We start from the raw sequence: 25,903 nt of genomic DNA on the forward strand, positions 1-25,903 counted from the left end.
TATATTGGAAAATGGGGATAAATATAGTTTCACTTGAACTAGTAAGGTGGTGAGGACAGATTATGATCATAAAGAGTGTAAAGAGAAAAAGAAAGACGGAAGGAGATGAGTCCTAAGTTGAGCCCTATTGACCATTTCATCATATATGTAAGATATTCAAAGACAAAATAGGAAAAATTGTCATCAGTGGAGGGAAGAGATGAACTTGAAGGTTGACTGTACTGAGATAGTTTTGTTTTTAAGACATGTCTATAAAGAAATGCTACTTCTGTTGTTCTTGACAGAACAAAGGAGACATACAGTGTATATGTCACTGGACACTGGAAACCAGCTGGCCTTGGGCTTCTCTGCCACACTGAACACAACGGGATGACAACATTGCACAAGAGGGAGTTAGCCAAGAATTTTATAACTATGCAGGCTATTTCTAAATAAGACAACCTTGTCAAATATGCTGTAACTCAGGACACAGAATACCTCTGGTGCTTCCCAGGGAAACTACTAGATGATGGAGGACAGCTAAACAAGACATAAATCAAAATAAAATGCTTAGGAATGGTCAGCCACAAGGAAGGAACTAGTGGTAAGCGTGAAACCCTTTTATTCCAGCCCACAGCTAGACAACTGTGAAAACTGGTTGCAGAGTGGAATATAAATGTTATAACCTGAGCAGCATAAAAAAAATTAGCATTTAGACAGGCAGAGATGGGAAAGCAGGAAGACATCGTGGGCAAAGAAAATGCTTAGGGAGATGTTCTGCTCTTTGTTTTCTCAGTGATCCAGCTTTGGAGCCTTTTTAATTGGGAAAGACTGTCTCTCCTAGACTGGCCAATTATAGAGGAGAGGGAGGAAACTCTCCTTTGAGTGTACCTTTGACATCTAAACCAGCCCAACCAATCTAGAACCTATATAGTCAAGCACCTTCTTTATCCATCTCTCTCACACCAAGTCAGTATTCTTCCTTGCCCTACCTCACCACGTATCCAACACTCAGACACCCCTCCCCCTCCACAGCCTGCTAAAATTACTCAGACCATCTGATCCTAAGCTTACTCTGGGTACCATGGAAACCACAGTAAAGGGGCTGAGACTGCCTCCTACCTACCTTCTACCTCCTGCCTGACCCTGGTCCTTTCCCAGTTGTCCCTGGTAGTACTGTGCCCTCTATGTTAGAGAATCTGTGAGTATAAACTTCTCTCATGGCAATTATTTCTGGGTCTGCGTGTCTTACCATACATGACCCAAATTACTCTGGGTAAAGAATTTAGAACAATTACCTGAAACAAAGCATTAATGCCAGAAAAATCTACCACAACTCTAAATCCTGAATGTATTTCCTAAAACATTGTCAGAACTAATTTCTCCTCTTTGGAGGAAGTAATTACAGAGATTCAGCAAATTGCACAGTTTCACTTCACTTCAACTCAAGTTCAATTAAATTGTAATATTTTTATCTTGAAGGGCACATCTAGTATACTCTCTCCCATTCCTCCCCATCCCCGTCTACATTTGTGGGAAAAGGACATTTCGGTGCAACAAGGTAGTTTTTCCAATCTTCTATCTTCCAAGGTTAAAGCCATTGGTTAGAATACATTTCTTTGCATCTGTCTTCTCAGAAAAACATCTTCCATGTGTGAGACTTGGGCCTGTGGCCAGGCCTTAGGGTGTGTGGAAGGACTATCCACCTCCCTTAGAATCCTGCTCCAGATACCCAACCACCATAGCACCAACTGTTGAAGTTTTGTTGTGATGTATTATAATGACTGTCTACCCTTGGATTTTCTCTCATAGATAGGGAAGGTGAGTCCATTCATTCATGAATTATTTTCCTATTGAGTTCTAAGTCTCAGGCAAAGGGGGTGTGAAGCTAAAGATAGATTCCCTCCCTAGAAAAACTGTCAACAGCTGTCCCTCTTAGAGCTTACTATTTAAAAAGATGAAGATTAATTAAAGGAGAATCCAAATTGGGAGCTTGCTGGGCAAAGAAGAAGAGAAGCAAAACCTCCATGAAGAGGGGAAAAGTGTGCTCAGTGGAGAGATGGTGGACAAAGGAGCTGCAAGAAGAAAGCCCAATGTGGACAGTTCAAGAGAGTGTGGATCTAGACGATGTCTGGGAGAGGGTAGACCTAGACAATGCCCAAGATAGAGTGGGTCTAGATGCTAGGGAGAGAGCAGGTCTAGACGATGCTGGGGAGGTGAGTGGGGCCTTGTGGGGCCCTCAGGGCTTCATTGCTCATCCTGAAAGCAGAGTGAGGCCTCTGAAACAAAAGTGCACTGCTGAGTCTCTGGATACTGTGTGGTTATCAAGGAGTTGAGAATGTGGACTAAAGGTCCAATTAGGAGACAGTTGAAACACTAATGGTTGCTGGGACAAGGCCATCTCCTTGATGGTATGGCCTGAGCCCCCTGCCCTTTTGTATCACACTCCCAGATAGCAACCCACATCAGCCTCATATCTTTATCTTGAAATAATGACCAAAGAGTAACACTCTGTGTAAAACACTCTCTGAGAAGTGAGCAGGTTGAATTGCCAGGAAGGTCAGACTGATGAGGGAAAAGAATCCTCAGACACTGAAAGAGGGGAGCTTCTGTTGATTCCAGAATGCTAACATGAGGGCCTCCCAGGAATGGCCAACAAGCCTCATTAGAAATTCAGGTTGAGCCTGGAAATATTCCCTGAGACAGAACTCCTGATCCTTTTCTTCTGGGTTCAGGGTGGGAATGGGCCTGTGGATGACCACAGCCCAATGCTGTCCTGTCACATGTGGTCAACAAGACAGAGTTCCAGTAATAAGCATCACAATGACTCTTGAGAGAAACACACACACTGCTGAAATTCACTCAAAAAGAAACACAAGACAAAATGTTCTCTTTATCCTATTACCAAGTTTGGGAGAGTTGCCAAAGTAATAAAGCACACACAGATGCAGAAAGAAACACGTCACCTCCCATGAACAAGAGGACAACTAAGACATGGTGAACCAGATAAAATAAAAGTAACAGGAGGTTGAGTTGTAAGTTCACAAAGGAGAGCTATACTGCAAAGTGGTCAAAAGCCTTAGAAGTTAGACACATCTGAATTCTGATCCTGCTTCTACAGTTAGGAGACACGCAATCCTGGCCTCATAAGCCTCAACTTATTTATGTGTCACATGACTACAGTAAGGCTGCTTCTCATGGTTATTGTGAGCACCGAGTTTAACAGGGTCAAATACTCAGTATACATTTGGCATGTACTAATCACTCTAGTTTCTGTCACTGTAATGGTCACTAGGGTCAGCATTCTACCATATAAGAACAATATTTGTAACACCAAGCCACATTCATATACCGCTAGTGATCACTGAGAAAATCTAGTGAACTAAGAGTCTTGGTAACTACCAAACAAGTGAAACAAGGTGATTTGGAATGAAACAAGAGCCATATGCAAAGATCATTAAACACTCTGGAAGAGAAAAAAGAAATGAGCTAAATGTATCCACTGAGAACTGAACGTCATGAAATGGAAAACTCCATTCACTTCTGGTGCATAGATTCCTGGCTCCTGGCTCCTTGTTCCTTCTGTGATCTTGATTTGATTCTATCTAGCATACATTACAGAAGAAAAGTAACAGAGGAGGCTGAAGCCCACTGAACAAGAGAGCATAATCTCATTAAAGCCATAATTAAAATGTGCCACCTTGACCAGAATGAAACAGAGCCAAGCTGGGTATGGTGGCACAACGCTGTAATCCCAGCATTCAGTATGGTGTGAGGATTACTAGTTCTAGGTTAGTTCAGGCTGCAGAATGAGACTTTGTCTCAAAAAGAAAACAAAAGGAAGGAAGGAAGGAAGGAGGGAGGGAGGGAGAGAGGGAGAGAGGGAGGAAGGCAGGGAAGAAGGAAGGAAAAAAAGCCAAAAAGCCCACTAAAACAATATAAAACAAAAGAAAATAAACATAACCAACAACAACTAACAGGATCCCTGCTCCCCCATAAATATATAATGAATGTAACATATGATTGATTAAATCACAAAGAAATAGAAACACTATCAAAATGTGTAGTTATGAGCTCTTAAGTCTTAAAATATATCTTAAAATGAAGTTTAGAGGGCATTCAAGACCATTGATCGAATAACATTGTTCTAAAACATGAGTTCCAGGCTACATAGTGAGATCCAGTGTCAAAAACCAAAATACAACAACAAAATGAAGTTGAGGTACTAGTAAAATAACACAAGTAAATGAAACTATAACTGTATGAAGCATGGCATGTGCAATCACCCACACATCATGTGGGGAGGAGCATGACCGTGCATGCCCATGCAAACTCCACCCCAACACACAAATAACAAACTAAAAAGGTTTTAAATATTGGAGGTTGGAAAGATGGCTCAGCAGTTAAGAGTACTGGCTACTCTTGAAGAGGATCTGAGTTCAATTCCCAGCACCCACACGCTTCTGGTTTCTGTGGGCCCTGGACGAGCATGGTGCATAGATATAAACGCAGGCAAAACACCCATGCATATAAAATAGTTTTAAACATTGAGAGAAAATATTCCAACAAAGCATTTATATCTGTTACGCACAGACATCACATGTATTACTAATAGCCAAAAAACTAATCTGGGTCCCAAATAGATAGATATAAAGCAAAAAAGTTAGTACCGAAAAGAAAAATTTAACTTTGAGCATGCTAGAGAATCAACTGAGATAAAAGCAAAAGTGTCATTTTACAGCAACAATAAAAGCACATTATAATTGTCATCCTTTTCAATTGCTTGTTTTGAAATATAGAGTCACTATGTAGCCCAGGCTGGCCTCAACTTGGAGTTCTCCTGCCTCAGACTCCTGCCTGCTAGGACTCATGCTCTACTTTGCTTCTTTGTTGATGTGATGAAACCCTGACCAAAAGCAATCTGAGGGAGGAAAGAGTTTATTTGGCTTAGGTTACAGTCCAGCACCATGGAGGGAAGCCAGGGCAAGAGGCTCAAGGCAGGAACCTGGAAGTAGGAACTAGGACAGAACCATGGAGGAACTCTGCTTACTGACTTCCGTTTCAGTTGAGTCCAGATCCAATCAAGTTAACGACCAAGCTCAGCCACCATACCTGGCTATAATTGTCATTATTACCTGTTTCTTAGTCTACTATATTCCAGCCAGAAGGACAAAGTCAAAGCAAAATTCAGAAGTTGTCATGTTTAGAAGAAAAATATACACAAACATTTGGAATATTTTTTAAGAGACAAGTATTTTTACATGCTGACCCAGAGACCCAAGTCTGAGAATTTATTCCAAGGAAATTCCTTAAAAGAAAGAAGAAGTAAAACGAAACAAAACAACCCCGCAAGCACAAAGACAAACTGTTTATAGCAGATAGAGAACTATAAACATCTGAAATATTTTACAATAGAGATTATCACACAGAAGGAAATACGAACCATTCAGCCATAAATATGAAATCTAAATATATCTAATTAGTTATGGTAACTTCAGTGAAACAAGTCTTTAAAAGATATATATAGACATAGATATAGATATATAACTATATAGTGTTATACACACACACACACACACACACACACACACATATATATATATATATATATATATATATATATATACCAACTTAGGAAAAATTGTAAATACTGGAAAGAATAAGACTGTAATGGGTCTCTGTATAAAAGCTTTTTAAAGCATTCTTTATTTTATGGGTATGAGTGGTTTATATGCATATGTACTATATAGATGCCTGGAGTTGGAGGAGGCTAGAAGAGGGTATTGGCTTCCCAGAACTAGAGTAATAGACAATTGTGAGCTGTTATGTCGGTGCTGGGAAGCAAACCCATGTCCTCTGCAAGAGCAACAAGTACTCATAATTGCTGATCCATCTCTCCAACCTCATGTATAGAAAATCTTGAGAGTTTTTTCCAGTGCTCTAATAAAAAATTAAAAGTGAAGAAGTATGCATTTAAAAGGATACATCTAAATATAGTTAATGTTTTGTGTGTGTATGTGTTTGTACATGCATGTGATTTATACCTGTATATGAGTACAGAAGGTAGAGGAAGATGCTGGGTATTCTTGCTCTGTCAATCTTTGTCTTACACCTTGAGGTTTCTGGAGGTAAGCTGGCATCCAGCAAACCACATTAGTCCTCCTGCCTCCATCCCTCACAGCTCAGGTGTTACAGGCATGCATTGTGGCCACAACTGACTTTTTCTGTGGGTGCTGAGCTGAGCATCCCAACTCAGGTCTTCATGCTTATAAAGTTAGCACTCCTACCCCAGAGCCATCTCCCTAGTTCCAAGATGGTTTGCTTGCTTTCTGTTTGTTTGTTTGTTTGGCTTTTTAAGACAGGGTATAGATACATAGCCCTAGCTCTCCTGGAACTCATTTAGTAGACCAGGCTAACCCTGAACTTACAGAGATCCTCCTGTCTCTGCCTCCCAAGTGCTGGGATTAAAGCATTTACCACCGGGGTTGGGGATTTAGCTCGGTGGTAGAGCACTTGCCTAGCAAGCGCAAGGCCTTGGGTTCGGTCCTCAGCTCCGAAAAAAAAAAATAACAATAAAATAAAATAACAAAAAGACCAAAAAAAAAAAAAAAAACAAAAACTAAGGTAAAGCATTTGCCACCACACCTGGCTCAAGAGGTTTAATTTTTTAAAAAATAATTTAGTCTTTTAAAAATGTCTTCTTGGAGATTTTACCTCTGGGAGCCTTGGTAATGCGGAATGGGTATTAGTCATTATATTTTAGGCCAGAAGTTTTCACTTCCCAGAGATTCCCAAAATAATCTTATGTGAAAGTTTATAAGATGGCTGACTCCAGCCATAGACAGCGTGATGGGGAGTGTGCCTTTCCAAAGGTGTTCTCTGAAGCCTGGGACCCACTAGTGCCCACAGGAGAAAGGCAGAAGTTTCTAGAGAGTTCTTGCAGTCCCTGTCCTGCTCCCCATAAACTGCCTCCTCTGGATTAGTTATCTAAAATAAAATGAAACTAAAGCACATTTCAGAACTGCTCCTGGGATGAAGTCAGTAGCTCTTTGGGCCTCAGTTTCCCTAACAGTAAGATGAAGGAAAAAAGTCCCTGCCTCTTAGTTTCCTGGGAGAAGATGAAATCTGAGTCTCAACTGACTTAGAGTGTGCAATACCATAGAATTCACTGGGATAACATTAGAAGAAGTAGGGTGAAATCTTGTAGGGCTTCATTTATGTGAGGGAACTAGAAAAGGCACAATCCACAGAAACTGGAAGTGGAATGGCGGTGGCAGGCATGGGCAGCTGGTGCCATGTGGGCATGGAGCTGCCGCTAGGGAAGATGGAAAGGTTCTGTGGATGGACAATGGTGACGGCTGCACAATATACCGTGATGGGACTTAAAGCCACTGAACCACGTGCTGGAAATGATTAAAATGGTAAAGTTAATCCCATATATGTGGTATATATAACATTGTATACATCACCATTTAACAAATCAATAGATACCAACAAAAGCAAAGATAAGATGCAGACATAAATACAACATGGATGAGGAAAGGAGGAATTTTAGAGCAGGTAGGTTTAGACACTGCTTTATCCACAGGTACAATGATTCACAGGGGAACGGTGATGGCAACAGAGCATAGAGGCAAGGTGGTGAGTGTCCACAGGGTACAGGCCTGGGGAAAGGGGAAGGAAGGACTGAGCGCCTGCCCTTCAGGAAGCATGCCTCCAAACACACTCATTCTCCTCTGACCACCATGAAACACTCTGGTTATAGGTCGCTTTTATGCAACTATTTCAGAAACTCCTAAATGAACTCTTTCACAACCTCATCCATTTGTTCATTCATGAATACTTATTTAGGGCCTATTAGTGCCAGGCACCATTGTAAGCATGTAGCCTACAATATATGTACAGACACAAGTGTGTATACATAGATGTGCTCCCAGACAGAGATACTGGCTCTTGGGGCCTCTACTTTAGGGATCTCGATATGTACCAGGTGTTGTTCTAGGCACATTATAAATGCAGTTTAATTTATGTATTCTTTTTGAAAATATCCATGATAGCCCCATGCTATAAGGTGGGGGTTTGGATCAGGTCTGGTGAGGCCAGGCAGCTTGTTCAGTCAGTAGCAGAGCAGGATGAACAGCTGTGGCTCACACTGGAGCATCAGTGAACTCAGGAAGAACAGACTGAGGCAGGAACAGGGAGGGTCTAGCCTCTTGCCTTATTTTCAAAGAAGTGTGGTAGAGTGTGTGGGGCGGTGGAGAGCAAAGCCCTGGAGGAAGGGATGTGCAGTCACTCAGTAGGGCAGGGCTGGGTTATGGACTTTGTGATGGTAGCAGATTAGAAAGACGGAGCTCTGGTGTCTTGAAAAGAGGAACTGATCTATTTGGGTGGCTTCCTGGGTGTGAGGAGAAAGGCAATGTCAAAAGTTCAGGCCTGGGGTACTTTCCAGACCCACTGTCACGCCAGGGCTGGGCGTGGGTTTGGCAGGAAGGAGACAGACTTGGGCATGCTCTGCCTCAGTGGGCTGTTCAGTCAGCTTCTCTCACTCGTGCGCAAATACTGATGAGAACTCTAGTGTTCACACGTAGAACGCCCTTGACTTAGTAGGCTAACTAGTCCCGGGAGGGCAAGCCAGCCCCAGTAACCTACCTTTATCCTGTTCTGCAGCTTCACTCAGTTCGGGAAGCTTGAACCCCACCAGGTTCTGGTTTCTCATCATGATGTGTTCCTTGGTGAGAGGAGGAAGAGACAGTTCAGATGACGACACCAGATCCTTCTCTTTGTTTCCTAGTGGCTCTGTTACCTCTCAGCCTTAGATGGGTTTCTAAAGACAGTAGCCAGAGTGGGTGAATTGCCATGACAAGGTATGGTGAGGCCAGAGGGGCACAAGGTCCTCTCTCAGCCCCGAAATCCCACCTTTTGTACCACACTCATTGTGTGAAAAACCACCTCCAACGTGACTTGCTTATTAAAGATTCTCTGGGCCTCAGGGGAAATGAGCTGCCCACACTGACAGTGAGGGAAGTATGTAGGGCCTTAGGACTTTGGGAACAATAGGATCCTGGATATGCATGCAGCTGCTTTTGGGACCGATTCTTGAAACACTCATAGCTGGCAGCAACTTCCTGGCCATTCTTCTGTGTAAGTGACACTCTTTCCTCAATGACCTTTAAGGCCTGACAGTCCCTGCCTGGGGAACTGAGCAGGCACAGCTAGGTTGTTGGTATTGGTAGAACCAGTAGGCCACCCTTGCTCCAAGCCAATTCCTGTCAGACTAGGGCCCTCTAGTGGGGTGCCTGGGTTCTCTCCTGGTCTCTGGTGCTATCCGAGGGTTTTCATCCTCCCAGGTGACAGGCCTCTGAGTAAAAGAGAAAAGAGGCAACAGAGAGTACTCAGGATCCAAACAGAACCCAGGCCATGCCCTTGCTGATATACTTAGCAAGCCAGAGGTCCAGAGCTCCTCAACTGTCAGCACACTGAACAGGTGCAAAGTATGTGCTCAGTTGCCAGGCCAGCTGGTGGCATGACCTTCCATGCTCTCTGCAACTCCTTTGCTGAGTGAGAGTGACCTGAAGGGGTGTGGGGAGTTCTGGGGTAGGGGCTTACTCTCCCAGCATTTGAAGTCCGTGAAGGTGAATCCCCAGATGTCTGCCCCTTCCCTTCCATTTGCCTTCACAGATATAGACTGTAGCTCACTGTGGGTGGTTCTGCCTGGCCTTGGTCTAAGCTACCAGTACTCTGGGCTCTGAATTAGAGGCTGGGGATTGAATGTGAATTGTTCATCTTCCTAAGACTGCACTCCAAAACATCATAGAAAATTATGATTTTCTATCTGTCAGTCTGTTTGTCTATCATCGAAGTCACTATGTAGCTGAACATGACATTGAATTTCTGATCCTCCTGCCTCCATCTCTTGAGTTCTGGGATTACAGGTCTTAGCTACCACCACACATGGTTTTATGTGATTCTGAGAAGCCAGAGCTTTGTGCACACTGGTGTGCGTACACTCATAGCCACTTCCTCAGCCCACAGACACTCTCTGAACAGCACAGCGGCCTGTTAGGATGTGCTCTTGCTACTATAGATATTCTCATTTGAGCTGAAGTGCCACAGACCCTCGTTTCCTCCCTTATCCTCACTCCCTCAATAGAAGAGCCAGGGGACTTGGTCCTATTCCAGTCTCCTTGACTGGATTGACATTGACCTTCTGAGAGAGAAGTGACTGGAACAGGACATTTTTTTTTTATCCCCTCCCTTTTATAATCCGGCCTCCTCTTTCCCCTCCACAGCCACTCATTGTATAGCAGGGCAGCCCCTTGACTGACCACTCACTGTTCCCAGTTTGATGACTAGTGGAAGTTGAAGACACCATGAACACTGGATGAAATTCACCATGGAGGGTCAGCCCCTAACCCTGACCCTAACCCTGACCCTAACCCCTAACCTAACCCCTATCCTAACCCCTAACCCCTACCCTAACTCCAACCCCTAATCCCTAACCCTAATCCCTAACACCTAACCCCTACCCTAACTCTAACCCTAACTCCAAGCCCTAGCCCTAACCCTATCCACTAAACCTAATCCTAACACCTAACCCTAAATCTAACCAGTAACCCTAATCCCTAACCCTAACCCCTACCCTAACCCTAACTCAAACCCCTAACCCTAATCCTAATTCCTAATCCTAACCCTAACCCCTATCCTAACCCCTACCCTAACCCCTACCCTAACACTGTCACAGTGGTTCTTGAGTCCAAGAACCTTGATTAATAGGTACCAGGAAAGCAGGCTGGATGCCATTACAAAAGAAAAGCCTGCTTATCCCAGTCTTGCCCAATTCTAGGCATGACAAAGATACTTCATCAAAGGCTCTTGTCACCATTTCTAGCTGGAGGAAGAAGACTGTGCAGGATAAGAAGTCCATATGGCCAACTTCCCCTGAAGTGTGGCTAAGTGTGGCCACTATGTCTTAGGTGGACTTCTATCTATTAACAGAGCAAAAGGCACCTGAAGCTGCTGCTATGGAGATGTGATACTGATGGGACCAGTTTCTCAGGGTCAAGAAATCTGGGACTCCTTGAGGTCAAAGCTGCCCTATCCCAGGGCCAAGCCTGAGTGTGAAAGTCTGTAGCACATGGGGGACCTGGCATTCACACACTGTGCAGTGGGGCAGGAACCCACCTCCCGGAGCTTGGTCAGTTTCTGCATGCGCACTGGTTGTACTTGTATCTGGAAGTCTTTGAGCCCAGGTGGCTTGACTGGTTTGCCTTTGCCTGGGAACCGCTTCTCTTCCTCTGACAGAGGCAACTTGGCAAGTACCTTCTGTAGCAGGGGACCAGGTTCTTCGGGGCTGCTGTCCCAGGAGACTCCCCGTATCAAGGGAGGCCGGGACACAGGGGGCCTCAGCTCAGCTTTGGAACCAGCCTTGGGCCCCACAGGCTCTCCAGCAGAGCCTTGTCCCTGGGGATATGGAAAGCCAGTTCCTCCTGAGCCTTGGGCTGTGCCTCTGGGCAGAGGGCTGCCTTCCCTGCCTGTCTTCAGGAGCTGCCTCCCAAGCTCCATCTCAGCAGGGCCAGGCTGGGGGCTGTTCAGGGCCATTTTCCCACTGATGCTTGCTCCAGAAGCCTGAGCCATGGGTGCAGCCTCCTGATGCTGAAGGGGATCAAAGTTCTCCTTTTGTTCTACTGTAAGTTCTTTGGGTTTCTCCTTAGTGGGAGAGCGAGGAGCCAGTCTGCCTTGAGACACTTTCCTTTGGTCATTCTGCTTCTGGTCTGCTAGCCCTTTGGAGACATTCTGAAAGAGACAAGGTAGACTGAGGACCCTGGAGGCAGGCTGAGAAGACTCAGACCTTGACAAGAGGCCTATATATAGACATGCAAATGGAGTAGGAGAGTCCCAGCTTTCCTGCAACTTCTCTGGAGCAGCTCTTAAGTCTGACTGGCTGGATTTGGGAGTGTAGATCACCCTTCTGGAGCCTGTCTTACCTCTTTCCCTTTCAGACTTCCATCTATAAGAGAGGAGTCTTCTGCTTGCCCGGACAACACCCTCTACTCACATCCGTGTCCACACATCTGTGGGCTGCTCAGGGCCAGCCTAGGCCAGAGACCACATTCACCACATTCAAATCATTGCAAAGAAAGCAAAGCACAAACTTACAGGCTCTCCGAGGTGAGGTGAGGAGATGGCAGCCTCATGCCCCTTTTGCTGAGGAAGAAAGCACAGGTCAGCAGCAGTAGAAAGAGGCCTGCTCCCTCTTGAAGTCTAGCAGGATGTAATGCCGCCCTCCCCCAGCACCTCAGGGGTTAGTTAGGAATAAGAGGTCTGCTGGTGTGGGAGAAGCACATAGGTGTGTTGTTACCTGTGGTGGTCCTCCCGGCAAAGGGGACTGTGGGCCACTGCATGTGTCCAAACCTGCAATGGGCCATCGAAGGTAAGTGATGCCCATCATCTAAGCCCTGTACTTGTCACTTTAACATCAATTCACCCCTGTCTCCCCCACCACACACACACACACACACACACACACACACACACACACACACTCACACACACACACATACACATGCACACACGCACATACACACACACACACACACACACACACACATCCTTTGTAAGGTCTGGCAGCCAAAAACATGGTTGTTGCTCACCTACAACATTAAATCACCATAGAAACCAAATAAGGAAACTGAGTCATGGGGGAACCTCAAAGTTTGATAATCAGGAAGCATCTGTGAATATAGGATCCTGGGCTTTCCCTCCAACACTGACAAGGGCAGGCAGCCCACCGAGGTACTCTGGTGCCTGAGGATGCGGCTCTGGACACAGCCCAGAAAGGAAGAAACTGAAATGCATACCAGGCTTGGAGATGGAGCTCAGTGGTAGAGTGCTTACTCGGCATGTGTGAGGACCTAGGTCAACCCCCAGCAGCACAAGAACAAGCAAAACTCATATGGTCTAAACAAGAGGTCTCAAAATAATCTGTGATGTGATGGTCTCTCTCTGTCTCTTTCTCTGAGCAGAACACCCATCATAGCTGCCTTCCCATGACCTTAGCCCTATTCTCACTCAGCCTGTGTCTTGCTGCCTGTCACACTATTCCCTATCCTCAAAGCCTGTATGTCTGCCCCATTGGCAGGGGCAGGGACAGCCTCACCTGGTGGTGTAGAGATAGTGAGCGAGCAGCTCCGGGAGGGTGCAGGAGAAGCTCCAGGGCTGAGGTTTGGGGAAACAGCTGTAGAAACAAACAACACCTGGCTGGTATTCGTGAAGGGCTAGGACTTCTGCCACCTAAGAAATGATCCCCTCAAGAGATTCCACCCCAGGGACCCAGTCTGCCTTGTCAAGGTCAGGGGCTGGTTCTGGAATGCCATATGTTTCCTCTTACAACCTAACTTTTGCTATGGTCAGCTCAGCAGAGGGGCCCTCAGGTAATTTCCGGTAAGTGCGGTCACATTTCTTAGCCTGCTGGACCTGACCTCAGAGAATTTCCCAGAAACTGAGGACCTAGCATTATTTGACAGGAAAAGCACACAAGGCTACACTTTGTAGATGCTTAAGGACCACTCTGATTTCAAACACTCTTCTTATCCTCCAAGGTCATTTGGACTAGGCTAAAATTCACATCATCTTTGCACTCAGGAAGGAGAGAGACCATAGTACAGCATGGCAGAGGGTTCCAGGAAATCATCTCTTTAGCCCAGAAATTCCCTCAAATTCCTTGTCTCTTTTCCAAAGCTGGAGATGAGGGTGAGGGAGCCCAGACAGCCTCCTCAGACCTTTGCTGGGGAGATGCCTGCCATAGAGCAGGGTCTTCATTGGAAGGGTGAATGTTAGGCAGACTGTTGTGCAGGGCCACAAAAGGGTCTTTGCATATGGAGATTGCACAGAATTTCTCTACATGAGTGCTAAAGACCTAGGCATTTATGAAGGAGAGATGCTGAGACCAAATAAGAACATGGGTAGCATATGGAATGGAATTTGTCCACACAGGGGAAGGCCCAAAAGCAAAACAAAGGAGAATTCTCAGAGGTAGGGTTGGCTATATATTTTAAAACTCTGGAAGCTGAGCACAATGAGTTCTTGAGGGGTCATGCCAGGCTTAGGCATCCTAGAACCTGGAAGCAAAGGGGACAGATCACCTGAAGCCCACCCTCTTGGAAACAAGATCCCCCTGCAGCTGAGGCCTGGTCCTCCCCCCTCCTCCCCTCAGCCTGGCCTCAGGGGGCTCAGGGCAGCTACCTGCCCTGCTGCTGGTCCTGCCCTACCTGACGGGGAGTCTCCGGGGCTGCTCCTGGATTTCCTCCCGCGGCGGGTCAGGAATCGCTCACTCACCGACTTGGCTTCTTCCAGAAGAGCCAGGTTTTTCTTCTTGTCCTCCTCTGAGATGTTGATGTCTGGCAGCTTGTCATTTACCAGGTCAATGATATGTCCCGTGGGGTCTGTAGAAAGAGAATGAGCTTCTAGCAAGAGCCACCTCGCCTTAGAGGCCCTGCCATCTCAGAACTCAGCTCTACGCCCATGTCAGGATGGAGGGCATGGGGCAGACAGTGGCTTCCTTAGTAGGCCTGGCTCCTCTGTCAGAAAGGTTCGCGGAACATGCTTTGGTTCCCAGAGTTGTCCTAATACCTCTTTAAAGGGAGTCCTGCCTTCATGTTCTGTTTCTTTACAAGCTAGTTAGTTAGTGTGTAGCTAGGGACAAAGCTCAAAGATGTTGTCCTAAGCCCCAGCTGCAACCCCATGGTCACTTTCCTCTTCTGCTACTCATCCTTCCCCAAACTACCCTTCTCCAGAAGTGCCCTAGACGAGCCCAGTGGGCGACACTGTCTCCTTGCCAGGTGCTCAGGGAATAATGTTCACTCCAGGCACCCCTTCTTCCTTGGCTTCCAAGTCCAAACCTGGCCCAGGCATAGCATTTATCTATAAGCGTCCCAGGGATCTGTTCCCAATTCTATTCCTGCTCATAAGCTTTTTCTTGAACAATTACATCTGCCCCCTGAAAAGCCCCCACCTTCAAACCAATCTCTCTGCCCCATGGTCTATTGCCTACAGAGTGACCTTTCCAGCAGCCATGTCTGATCACGCCGCTCTCCTGCCTCATCCCATGGAAACTACTCAGAGTTCCCAGGGTCACATCTAAACAGGTCACCAACTGTGCTGGCCCTACATCCTCTTCCTGAGGTAGCTTTTCATTTTCACCAGGGGAAACCCTCTGAATCACCTTTACACAGCTCAGGAGGAGCCAGCCATCCCACCCATAACTCTTTTTCAAAAGCAAGGTTGAGTGGGAGTTGGTTCCAAACCAGTTTTGGCTAGTCAAATAATGCCATCTGGGCAGCCACAGGGATAGGCTAGGGAAGACCACACGAGGCTGATGGAAAGCAATCATGGGAATTAAGAGGGATGAGGACTTCATAGAGGAATGTGAAGTGTGGAGGTGCAGCCAGCTGCTTGTCCCCATGAGTGAGAAGTCATGCCAAGAAGGCTCGCACGTTAAAGGAGATAGAGACAGAATGGTACGGTAACTAATAACCCTGGATCCCACACTGCATGAAACCATAGACCCTGGAGGAGGAGAAAACAGTGAAGGAACACAAGGGGGGAGAGGAAGAGGCTCTTATTATTTTAGAGCAAGCTAATATGAGTTTGGGCTCCATCATTTGCAGTGGTCGTGACACGGAAACATGGAAAAGCATTTGGGTATTTGGTTGCTACAGCACTCTGGATGTCTCCTGCTTCCTATCACATTTCTTCTTCCACTGAAAAGGCCATCCCTCCCTCCTGTGTGTCTCTTTAAGGAGAAATTGAAATGCCACTTTCCCTGGAATAGCTCCACATCTTCCCCCTCCCTTGGTAGAAGCTGGCCCCTTCTTACCTTGGTTTCCTTAGTTCTCCCATGAAGGTGTGAAAAACCATTAGGAGGAACCAGCAGGAATCATAGTCACCAGCCTTTCATGTGGGCACACTCCCACCTGGACCTGGACCTGCCCAGTACAGCCCCTTGACTCTGCCCCTTGAGCCCAGCACTAAGCATCACTTTCCTGTCTTCTGATTTCCTCATCTTCCTCTTCATTCTCACACTGAAACTAGACATCATTTCTTCTTGACCCAAACATGGAGAGGCTGATCTCCTCTATCCTCTAGGCTTAGGGAGAGGGAAAGGGGTCCAGTGTGACTAAGCTCAGCCAGCTCATACCTGCTACTTAAACACATCCTCATATTGAGCCAGCCCTTACCCACAGAAGTCAGTGAAGCTGTGGAGGCCTTCAGTTGTCTGTGGGAAAGTCTTCGATTGGGGCTAGGAGTTCTGAAAGACAGGACATGGTCATCGTGTTAGGACATCTACTCAGAGATAGACAAATGAGATGCCTCTACAGTCTCTCAGTATCACCCCAGTGATGGGAGATGCCATTATGTATATATGTTTCTCATACTGGTTAATAATAAAGCACTGTTGGCCAATAGGAAAGAAAGATAGGAGGGACTAGGAGACAAGGAGAAAATAGGAAGTAGGAAGGAGGAGCCAAGATGGAGAGTCTGAAGAAAGCAGTATGCTGCCGGCTCCCCGGTAAGAGAAATACATAGATCAGCAGAAATGGGTTAATACTTAAGGCAGAGCTAGCTGATAAGAAAGTAGTAACTAGCCAACAGTATAATATCAAATACAGAGTCTCAGTGTGTTATTTAGGGCTGGCATGGTGGCAGGACAAGACCAGGCGGCGGCAGGCAGAAAAACCGTACTCCTTACACCCCAGAACATCATCTTGTGGGTGCACTCAGGGATCCTCTGACTGGAGCATGTTAAATGGACAAATGCCCAGGCCATACTCCAGTCTCCCACCTCAGAGCCCCTGGGAGCACCACCAACCCAGCAAGTCTCCATGACACTCTGCTGCCAACTCAAGGTATCCAAGCCCACTTTAAGGGATGAAACTTTACTACTGTGTAGGTTTCCTGTGGAAACCTGAAACATACATAGGGGCTGGTAGAGACATGGGTGATCTCTTTTTGAGAGAGAAGGTCAGAACACTGCTTCACTGCACTGCCCTGCAAAACAAGGTTTTTTTTTTGTTTTTTGTTTTTTTTTTTTTTGGTTTTGGTTTTTTGAGATGAGGCTTTGCTGTGTAGCCTTAGCTGTCCTGGAACTCACTCTGTAGATCTGGCTGGCCTTGAACTCACAGGGATCTGCCTGCCTCTGCCTCCTGAATGCTGCTGGGATTAAAGGTGTGTACCACCACTGCCCAGCCACATGAAGCTCTTTTTTAAAGATTTAGTTTTAATTATGTATGTATGTGCATGTGTGTGCAGATGCACACAGAGGCCAAAGCATCCAATTCTCCTGGAGCTGGAATTACAGATAGTTGTGAGCCATCCAGTTTGAGTGGTGGAAACTCAGGTCCCCTGTAAAAATTGGCTCTTGACTACTGAGCCAATTCTTCAGCCCCATGAAACTGTCTTATATGACTTCACAATTTTATTTGGCTTTTTCCACCCTCCTCCCACATGGATTAGACATGCATGTTCATTTCTTACGTCCTCCTTGGTATCCACTCTGCCTTTTTGCTTCTACTTTTAATTCATGGATGAAGAAGGCTTTGGCATGTATATTTACTCTGTCTTATGAGAATTACCCTCTGACTAATGTCTGTGGTGTTGCCTGTCAAAGCCAGGGCTTTGTACTTGGTAGGCCAGCACCTTTCCATGGACCTGCATTCCCATTCTAGAGAATGGCTTTTTAAATGTGTTAAAAGTGATACCTAGACAACCTTATTCCAGCTGGATCAATGAGGGAAACAGGGGCAGTGACATCCCTGTGGTAATGAACCAGTAAGTGTTCCTTCTAATGAATTACCTTCCAAGGAGGACTCAGTTTGTCCACAGCAGGACTCTATAGTCAAAGATCCATATCCTCCAGATTTGTATGGGAATACCTAGGCTGACATTATGAGAATTTTCCCTGCTATAATGTCTTGTGCTTTTCCTAAAATCTTACAGGGCCAAACCAAGAGCAAGAACATCATTTTGGGAAAGAAGACAATGGAGAAAATAATCCTAAATTCTCTTCCCCATTTTGAAAAGCTACCTGACAATATTTATTTTTATTTTTGAGATAAGGTTCTTGTGTCTCAGGCTGGATTTGAACTCCCCACGTAACCAAGGATGACCTTGTACTTCTGATCACCTTTTCCAACTGAGTGCTGGGGTTACAGATATACCGCAGCACACCCAGTTTATGTGATCCTGGGAATCAAACCCAGGGCTTCACACAGCATGGCAAAAAACAAGTTACCAACTGAGCCCTGTCCCCAGTCTCCTTTGACAGTATCTTTATCAGTAAAGTGATTCAGAGAAGAAGAAAGTCTTTCTGGAAACTCAGCTATTGCTCATCTGCCTGGGCTGGCCTACCTGTTGATGAGGTTTCTGTCAGCTTCTCCTTCAGGTGAATAGGCATCCCCCGTCAGGATGATTGTGGGAGGGTTGCGAAGTGGTCCTGCAGAGGGAGAGTCCTGGTGGTTTAGAGCAAAACACAAATGGAGTTAGGCCTGGCTGGGGGGAACGTGAAGGGCCTTGGAATTGCAGCATTTCCTACAGTGTGACCCCCAAGGCCGTTGCCACAGGTCGCCAACTCTGCATGTTGGTTTGTCTGTTTCAGCTCCATTGAGGTATAGCTGAGAAATAGAAATTGCATATATTCAAGGCGTGATATTTTGATGTGGGGTAACTTTGTGATATGGTTACAGGTGAACTAATGAACATACAAACTACCTCAGTTCTCTCTCTCCTTACCCCTCCCCTTCTCCCTCCCCCCCTTCCCTCCCACTCTCCTACGTGAGGATTTGTGCTGCCATGTGGGTCAAACCCAGGTCCTCAGCCAGTAGCAGGTACTCTTAACTGCTGAACCATCTCCCCAGCCCCTCAGTTTCTGTGTTCCTTGAAACTGAGTAATAATCAGTCTTAAATCCATATTTCGGCATAAGAACTGTGGTCAGAAAAATTCTAGCCTGGCCGGTTTTGTGCATTTATTCCTATGGACCCAAACACTTCTGTTATGGCCTCTCTGGTGGCTCAGCCTGGCCTGCCTTTCTGGCATATAAGACATTTAGGTCTGAACTCTTCCTGACTCCCATGTTCTTGTTCACAGGGGACTCTTGCCACAGGAAGGCTAATTAACACTCTTATAGTGCACAGGATTTTGTCTCAGCTGAATAGTTGAGCTCTGGAAATTGTCTTTTTGTGTCTGCCTTACTTAGAGCCTTTCTCATATGAATCCTCTGGTGAACAAGAGATGTATGTTGGCTAAAATTTCATTGACACTCTGACTACTTCCCAGAAATAACCAACAGGAAAGTATTACCTAGAGAAACCTGAGAGCGCGCATGCACTTGTGTTTGTGTTTGTGTTTGTGTGTGTGTGTGTGTGTGTGTGTGTGTATGTGCGCGCGCGTGCGCGCGCGCAAGCGCGCGCCCTTAAAAGTTAAACAAATTGATATAGAAATAAGATTTCCAAATAAAATACAAGATTCCCAGTTATATTTGAATTTCAAATAAATAGCAAACAGACTTGGGGGATATGTGTCCCAATATTGCAAGGCCCTATCAAGTATGTTCATCCACAAAATTTCTTAGCCCCAGGTGGAAAGGCCACAGAACTGCCCCTGGCACATAATAATGCTTAGTATTACCTTCACAGCCAAGTTTATCATTTTGGAATTTTAGTTTCTAGGAAACTCTTGTTCTTGGTCTTGGATCTGGTTGACAATTTAGAGCTAAATTTGGGGTTCATTAAGGCATCAGATTAGACCTTCTAGTAACAGAGCCAACAAGCACCTCAACTCAGACATTTGGCCACATAAACCCTGTTGATCAACTCTCAGGAAGCTCAGCCTACCAGGTCATCTTCACCTGACTCCATCTCTCCCTCAGCAACTTCTCAAACAATAGACATCCCATATGGGTCCCAGACACAGAGGAAAAGGCCAACTCCTCAGACCTCTTGCACCTTGGCCTTGTTCCAGACCCTCATGTTCTATCAGTCAGCCATCAGTTCTGCAGGATATCCATCAACACCCTGGGGTACTCATTCCTACAACCCTCCTGAAATCGTGAAAGGAAAATGAGAAGATGGGAAATCAGTCCACGAGTGTGCTGTTGGCCATTGCTTTGCCTCGGGGCCACACCAAACACAGGCAGCATCCTTCCCACTGTGTCCAACAGCTTCTCCACCTGTTATCTTGTCTTCACTGACACTGCCCCTGCTTTCTGGTGTCCTTCAGACAATACTCTCTTAGCCCTCTGTGCTACACCCTTCCTCATGGAGATGCCTCTTCCTCCAAGAAGCCCTGAATCCAGATGGGACAGGATACACATCAGGAGGGAAGCAGGCTGGGGCAGACCTTCTCCGAGGTCCTTGTTCCTCTTCCCAGTCTATGGACCCAGCTTCCCCAGGGGTCTATCTCTCTTCTCCTGGGAGCCAGCCAACCTGTGTGGGGATGTGTCACCTCCAGCAAGCTCACTCCAATCAAAAGCAACAGGTCACATTTTGTTCCTCTCTAATAAATTTTATAGAAACATTTAAATGTTTATTTCACTCATAAATTCCCAAGAGTACACAATAGTTTCCTATGCTCCTGCACACAGGGATAAATATAGACTGATGTCATAGATGGCCATATGAGCTTCATATCCTCAATATCACATGACTAGGTCAGGAACAGCTCCAGGTCTAGCCCAGGCAAGTATGGGGAATGTGGTTTCTGTGCTGGCCCGGGTGACCGTGGGACAAGGACCCTACTATGATCAGGGAAGGAGCTGGGTGAACCTGTAATGGAATCTCGGCTGGGTGACCTCCGGGGAGATATTTCATTTCTCTGATCTTCATGTTTATAAACATCAATCTCTAGATTGACATTAAAAATAAACACAGATAAAACAACAAGAACGATAGCATGGGAGGGTGGGAGGTGGGTGCACATTGTTTGACTATGTCCACAGTTGCTCTGCTGTAGCCCAGAAGGCAGGCAGGGGCTCCCTTGGGAGGGGAATTTGTGCTCTTAAGACAAATTAAAAGATTCTCAGGGGACTTACAAGAAAATGATGGCTCCAATGTCAAGTCCTAAGGCCATGGGAGACAGGGGAAGGACTTCTGTTGGGCATGTGGCTCCTCTGTGCACAGCATGGAGCATTCTTTGCCCCACAGTCCTGAAGGCTTGCTCTCTAGTGTATGCTCCCTTGTGCCCAGGGCCACTCTGACTGTCAGCCTCTGTCAGTGTCCACTCAGTTCCCAGAAGTCAGAAATTCGTAGTCAAAAGAACTTCCTGCTCTCTTTAGCCCTGTTCTTACTCTCAGACCATCACATTTCAAAAGTGTGGAGCAGTACACAATGGGTATCGGTCATGCTTTGTAGAATGCCACTCAACCAACTGGCCATTTACCCACCATCATCTTCAGTCCTCCCTTACTGATGCTATTCTTCCTTTCATGTCTTCCTCCCCTCAATATAACCATCCAATTACCCAACCTGTCACCTAACCATCCATCCATCCAGGCATCCAGCCATGTATGCATCATCCATTTATCCATCCAATCATCCATCCATGTATGCATCATCCATCCATCCATCCATCCATCCAATCATTTAGTCAACCAACCTTTCTTCCTTCCTTACCCCCTTCCTTCCTTCCTTTTCCCTAAGCTCCTACCATACATGTGTGGAAGATATGACCCTTGACCTCTGGTTGCTCACATTCAGTTTAACAGAGGAAAAACAGGACAAGCTACTCTATTGCTCACAATGGGAATCAAGGATGAACCATTGTGATATGCATTCTTGACTATAATCACCATTTCTGAAATGCATTGTGCTTTGATTGATGCAATCCTACAGCTGGTCTCATAGCTCATGTGCTGTGACAGTATTCTTGATTCTTTTCCCCCAAGCTACCTCTCCATCTTACCATAGAAGATGAAACATCAGTACCTTCTCCGCACATGTGAGGCCGCTGGTGCTCAGAACACTGGCTTTATCGGCAAGAGGAGGCAAAGAAGGCAGGATCTTGTACACAAGAAATCTTCAGTTGAATTTGCACTAAACTGTGACACCACTACGTGACCTTTGACAAATACATCTTAGGTCCAGTGTCTTCATCTATAATAAGGTAGAGTTATAATATCTAGCATGGATCAATGAATAACAGGTACCCAATAAACATTATTACCCCCTACACCAGATCCTAATGCCTTATTGATAACTTCTGCAAAGATACTTCCCTTTAGCTCTTAATTGAGACCATCTTAGAAGATGTGATGACCTAAATGGATGCTATGGTTCAAATATAAAATGTCCCCCACAGGCTCCTAGGTTGAAGTCTAGGTCCTCAGTTGGTGGTGCTGTTTGGGTGGGTACTGCAAACTTTACAGGAGTGGAGCCTAATGGGAGGCAATTAGGTCAGCTTACCAATACCCTAGAAGAATATACCTTGTCCCCACTCTTGTTTCCTGTCCTTGGTGAGGTGAGTGGCCTTGCTTTGCCACATGCTCCCTGCTGTGATGTCCTGCCTCACTCTGAGCCCAGAAATAACAGGGATAAGGAATAATGGGCTGAAAACCTCTAAAACCATGAGATGAAAATGAATAATTCCTAAGTTGGCCCAGGTATTTCAATCACGGCTATGGAAGACAAATTATAGAAGTCCAAAAATACTCTCAAGGAAGATGATGCCAATGCCCCAGATGGAGTGTATGAGTACTTCCAGTTCTGAAAGTGAGCATGTACTTTGCTCACTTGGGGTGTTCGCACCTGTAAACTAACAATACCTGTCTCCTGGCATTGTGAAGCTACCTTGTGGTGAGTGCATACAACAGTACAGGCTTGCAGAAAGATGGAATGATGCTTCTCGCTGGGTGGTTGTGGGGGGACATCCCTGCTCTAAGAGACCCTTATAAGGTTACAAGGATTTTATATGCATCATCAATTTCATCTCCATTTCATTCCTGATAATAGTCTTAATTGCCAGCTTGATATAATTTAGAATCATTTGGAATCACTTGGAATGTGAAGCCCAGGTACTCTGTCATGCTTACACCTATACACCTGGGACCTGGAAGCATTCTCTGTTCCGGGAATATAGGTGTAAGAACTTTCTAGCTGCTTAGGGGGTGTTACTTGGTCCTCTCCTCTTACAAAAGGACAGACCAGTGTGATGGGCCATGAGCCCCAACTGCCTGAGGAGAAAGACAGGAAGGGCCTTGACCTCATTGACACCAACAGAGGAAGAACTTCTGATGTGCTGTGGTAGCAGTTGGGAGGGTCTCCAATTTGGATCCCAAGAAGCAGAGCCTGGTGGCTTTAAGAACAGAGCTTCTCAGGTCTCCACAAAGGGATTGCCTCCTTAAAGCCTATTAGCTACATTTGTCACTGTTGTTCCAAAACACCTGCCAAAAGTAGCCTAAGGAAGGAAGGGGTGACTTGGACTGATGGCCTGAGGGGACAGTCCTTGTAGCAGAGAAGGCATGGTGGCAGGAATGTGGTGTAGCTGGTCATATTACATCTATGGTTGGGAAGCAGAGAGAAGTGAATGCTGGTGCCCAGCTGCTCTTCTTGTTTTCATTGTGGGAGCCCAGCCCATGTGACGGTGCCACCCACATTCAAGGTGAATCTTCCCACATTGGTTAAACTTTCGCTCTGGAAACACCCTCACAGACACACCCAGAAGTTGTGGCTGTAAATCCCAACAAATTGACAGTCAAGATTGATCATCACAGGGCCCTACACACAGAAAGAAATGTCTGCTGCTCTGGAGCCCATCTCAACCTCATCTTAGTTATTTAAAAACTGGGGACAGGAAAGGGAGGTAATGACAGCCACTAAATATCAGAGTACCACAATGATCTTCAGCCACCAGAGCTGCTGTGTTACAGGACAGTAATGTCTGTCTGGAGCATCCAAACCTGAAGCTCAGAGCAGCTGCTTTGGGAGAATCACTGAGTCTCAGAGCTGCAGCCTAAGATAGGCTTAGTTTAACAGAGTACATTCTGGGGGCCAGAGAACTATATTATGCTATTTTATCATCTGGCTAAGGGAGAATGAGGAAGCCACAAGTATCTTGGAAGGGTGTGTGATCTGCACTTGTGTTCCTGAGAGGAAAGAGAGAATTTGGTAAGACCCTCTGCCACAAGCTGCAGGTCTTTGAGAGGTCACAGGACTGCCTTCTCTGGGGTCCCATGCTAGCTCATCGGTGACTATGGCTTCAAGAGCACAAAACAGTGTCACCTTGGCCCAGGCTGCAGACAGCTCATGGAAAGTCTAGAGGCAAAGTCAGCAATGCTCAATACAAAGTAGAAACCAGGAGCATGGTGTTCCTGGCCAGGAGGCCAGGCTTGAAGTCCCTGGTTTTCTGCTTGTGAGTTATGTAGCTTTAGAGGAAGTTAGTTAGCTGCCTTCTTTGGGTCTCAGTTTCCTCAACTATAAAATGGGATTTAATCTTGATTACAAAATGGACTAAAAGTTAAATTTGGATACATGATATAAAGTAATAACCCAGAATGTCCATGAAACCAACCCTCTCTCTGACAGCAAGCTTACACAGTGCCAGATGGTGCTATGAAGGATACTGGAGGAAAAAAGATACCAACCATCTTACCCAGTAATGGACCATGCATACTATAATATTGACATGTCTGGCAAGATGTGCCCACTGATCCGATAGTGGTACAACTGTTGCAGGGATAGTCAATCACTTCCGGATTAAATATGAGGCCTGCTCTCCAGGAAGGGTTTCATGACTAATGTTATAATACTGATCCAAAGCCCATGATTTTGGGAGACCCCAGAGTAGAACCTACTGTTGTGTTTTACTAAATGGTCATACTAACTGCTGTCTAGATCTGTGCTACTCTCAACTTTGCAGAAAAGCTTCTTTTTGCCGTGGCTCATAATTAATGCAGAGACTCATAACTGGTCACAGTGCTGTGTCTAAGTAACTGAGTGCAGCTGTGGATGGGTCATCTTATCAACCTACCATCCTCCAAGGCTCAGGGAACATCTCAGAATAGGGAACAAAAAGAGTCAGTAGATGGGCAGAGAGCCAACACACCACCTCACAGTCATAAGATCAAGCTAGCCAAAATCTCGACACGCCTGGAGAGGGACTCCACAACTCTACCCTTAGCAGAGGAACTATTGGCAGTTGGTAGCTACTGAAGAGGAGAGTTATTCTCTGTCAGGAAAGAAGCTGCTGGTAGGTTGACCATGCGCCTTTGTGTGTATGGAATAAGCAGCAATAAATAGACTCAGGGGGCTGTCAATAACAAAGAACAGGAAGTTGGGAGGGAAACAGGTGGGCTATGGAAAATTGAAGGAGGTAATGGTAGATGGATAGGATTAAAATACATTGTATAAATTTATGGATTTTTCTAAAGAGTATCCTTTTTTTTTTAATCTAAAGCGAATTGTACTTATACAATTGCATAGTATCTGGTGCCTGGCTGGCTATTATTATTAAGGGACTTTGTGTCAGGGAGGTGGAAGACAAAGGTGGTGTGGGAATGTCAAAGCTGACAATAGGAAGGCGGTGGTCTGTCTATGAGCTGCAGTGATCTGCTCCTAGAAGCTTCTAGAAACTCCCAAGGGGTGTGTGTGTGTGTGTGTGTGTGTGTGTGTGTGTGTGTGTGTGTGGTGGGGGCTTAGACAAGTAGAACTCAGGCTTTTACTAACATGAGCCCCTATGCCCCAAGTGGGCTAGGCACCTCTGAGGATGCCATGCCATCCCACTGAGTCAGCTTCTTAAATGATGTCAGGTCACAGCTCAGGAGATCACTGATGACTTGGCCACATTGCATCTGGGGTCTGTGGCTGCCCAGTGAAGAAGAGATGGGTCAGCAGGCATTCCTCTACACTTTCTGCTCTAGGTCCCTGCAGTAATATACTT

The 25,903-nt window shown here is 45.8% G+C and overlaps 1 protein-coding gene across 1 annotated transcript in view; it reads right to left on the bottom strand.

Annotated features, from left to right (window-relative positions):
* Irag1 (inositol 1,4,5-triphosphate receptor associated 1) overlaps window positions 1–25,903 on the bottom strand; it is a 69,708-nt gene that overhangs the window by 39,438 nt on the left and 4,367 nt on the right. The window contains 8 exon segments of the mRNA XM_051192688.1: window positions 8,629–8,707; window positions 11,161–11,772; window positions 12,136–12,183; window positions 12,338–12,390; window positions 13,136–13,213; window positions 14,247–14,420; window positions 16,215–16,285; window positions 18,385–18,485. Coding sequence (XP_051048645.1) covers window positions 8,629–8,707; window positions 11,161–11,772; window positions 12,136–12,183; window positions 12,338–12,390; window positions 13,136–13,213; window positions 14,247–14,420; window positions 16,215–16,285; window positions 18,385–18,485 — 1,216 coding nt within the window.

The sequence above is a fragment of the Phodopus roborovskii genome, unplaced genomic scaffold (genome assembly GCF_943737965.1).
Source record: "Phodopus roborovskii unplaced genomic scaffold, PHOROB, whole genome shotgun sequence".
NCBI lineage: Eukaryota > Metazoa > Chordata > Mammalia > Rodentia > Cricetidae > Phodopus > Phodopus roborovskii.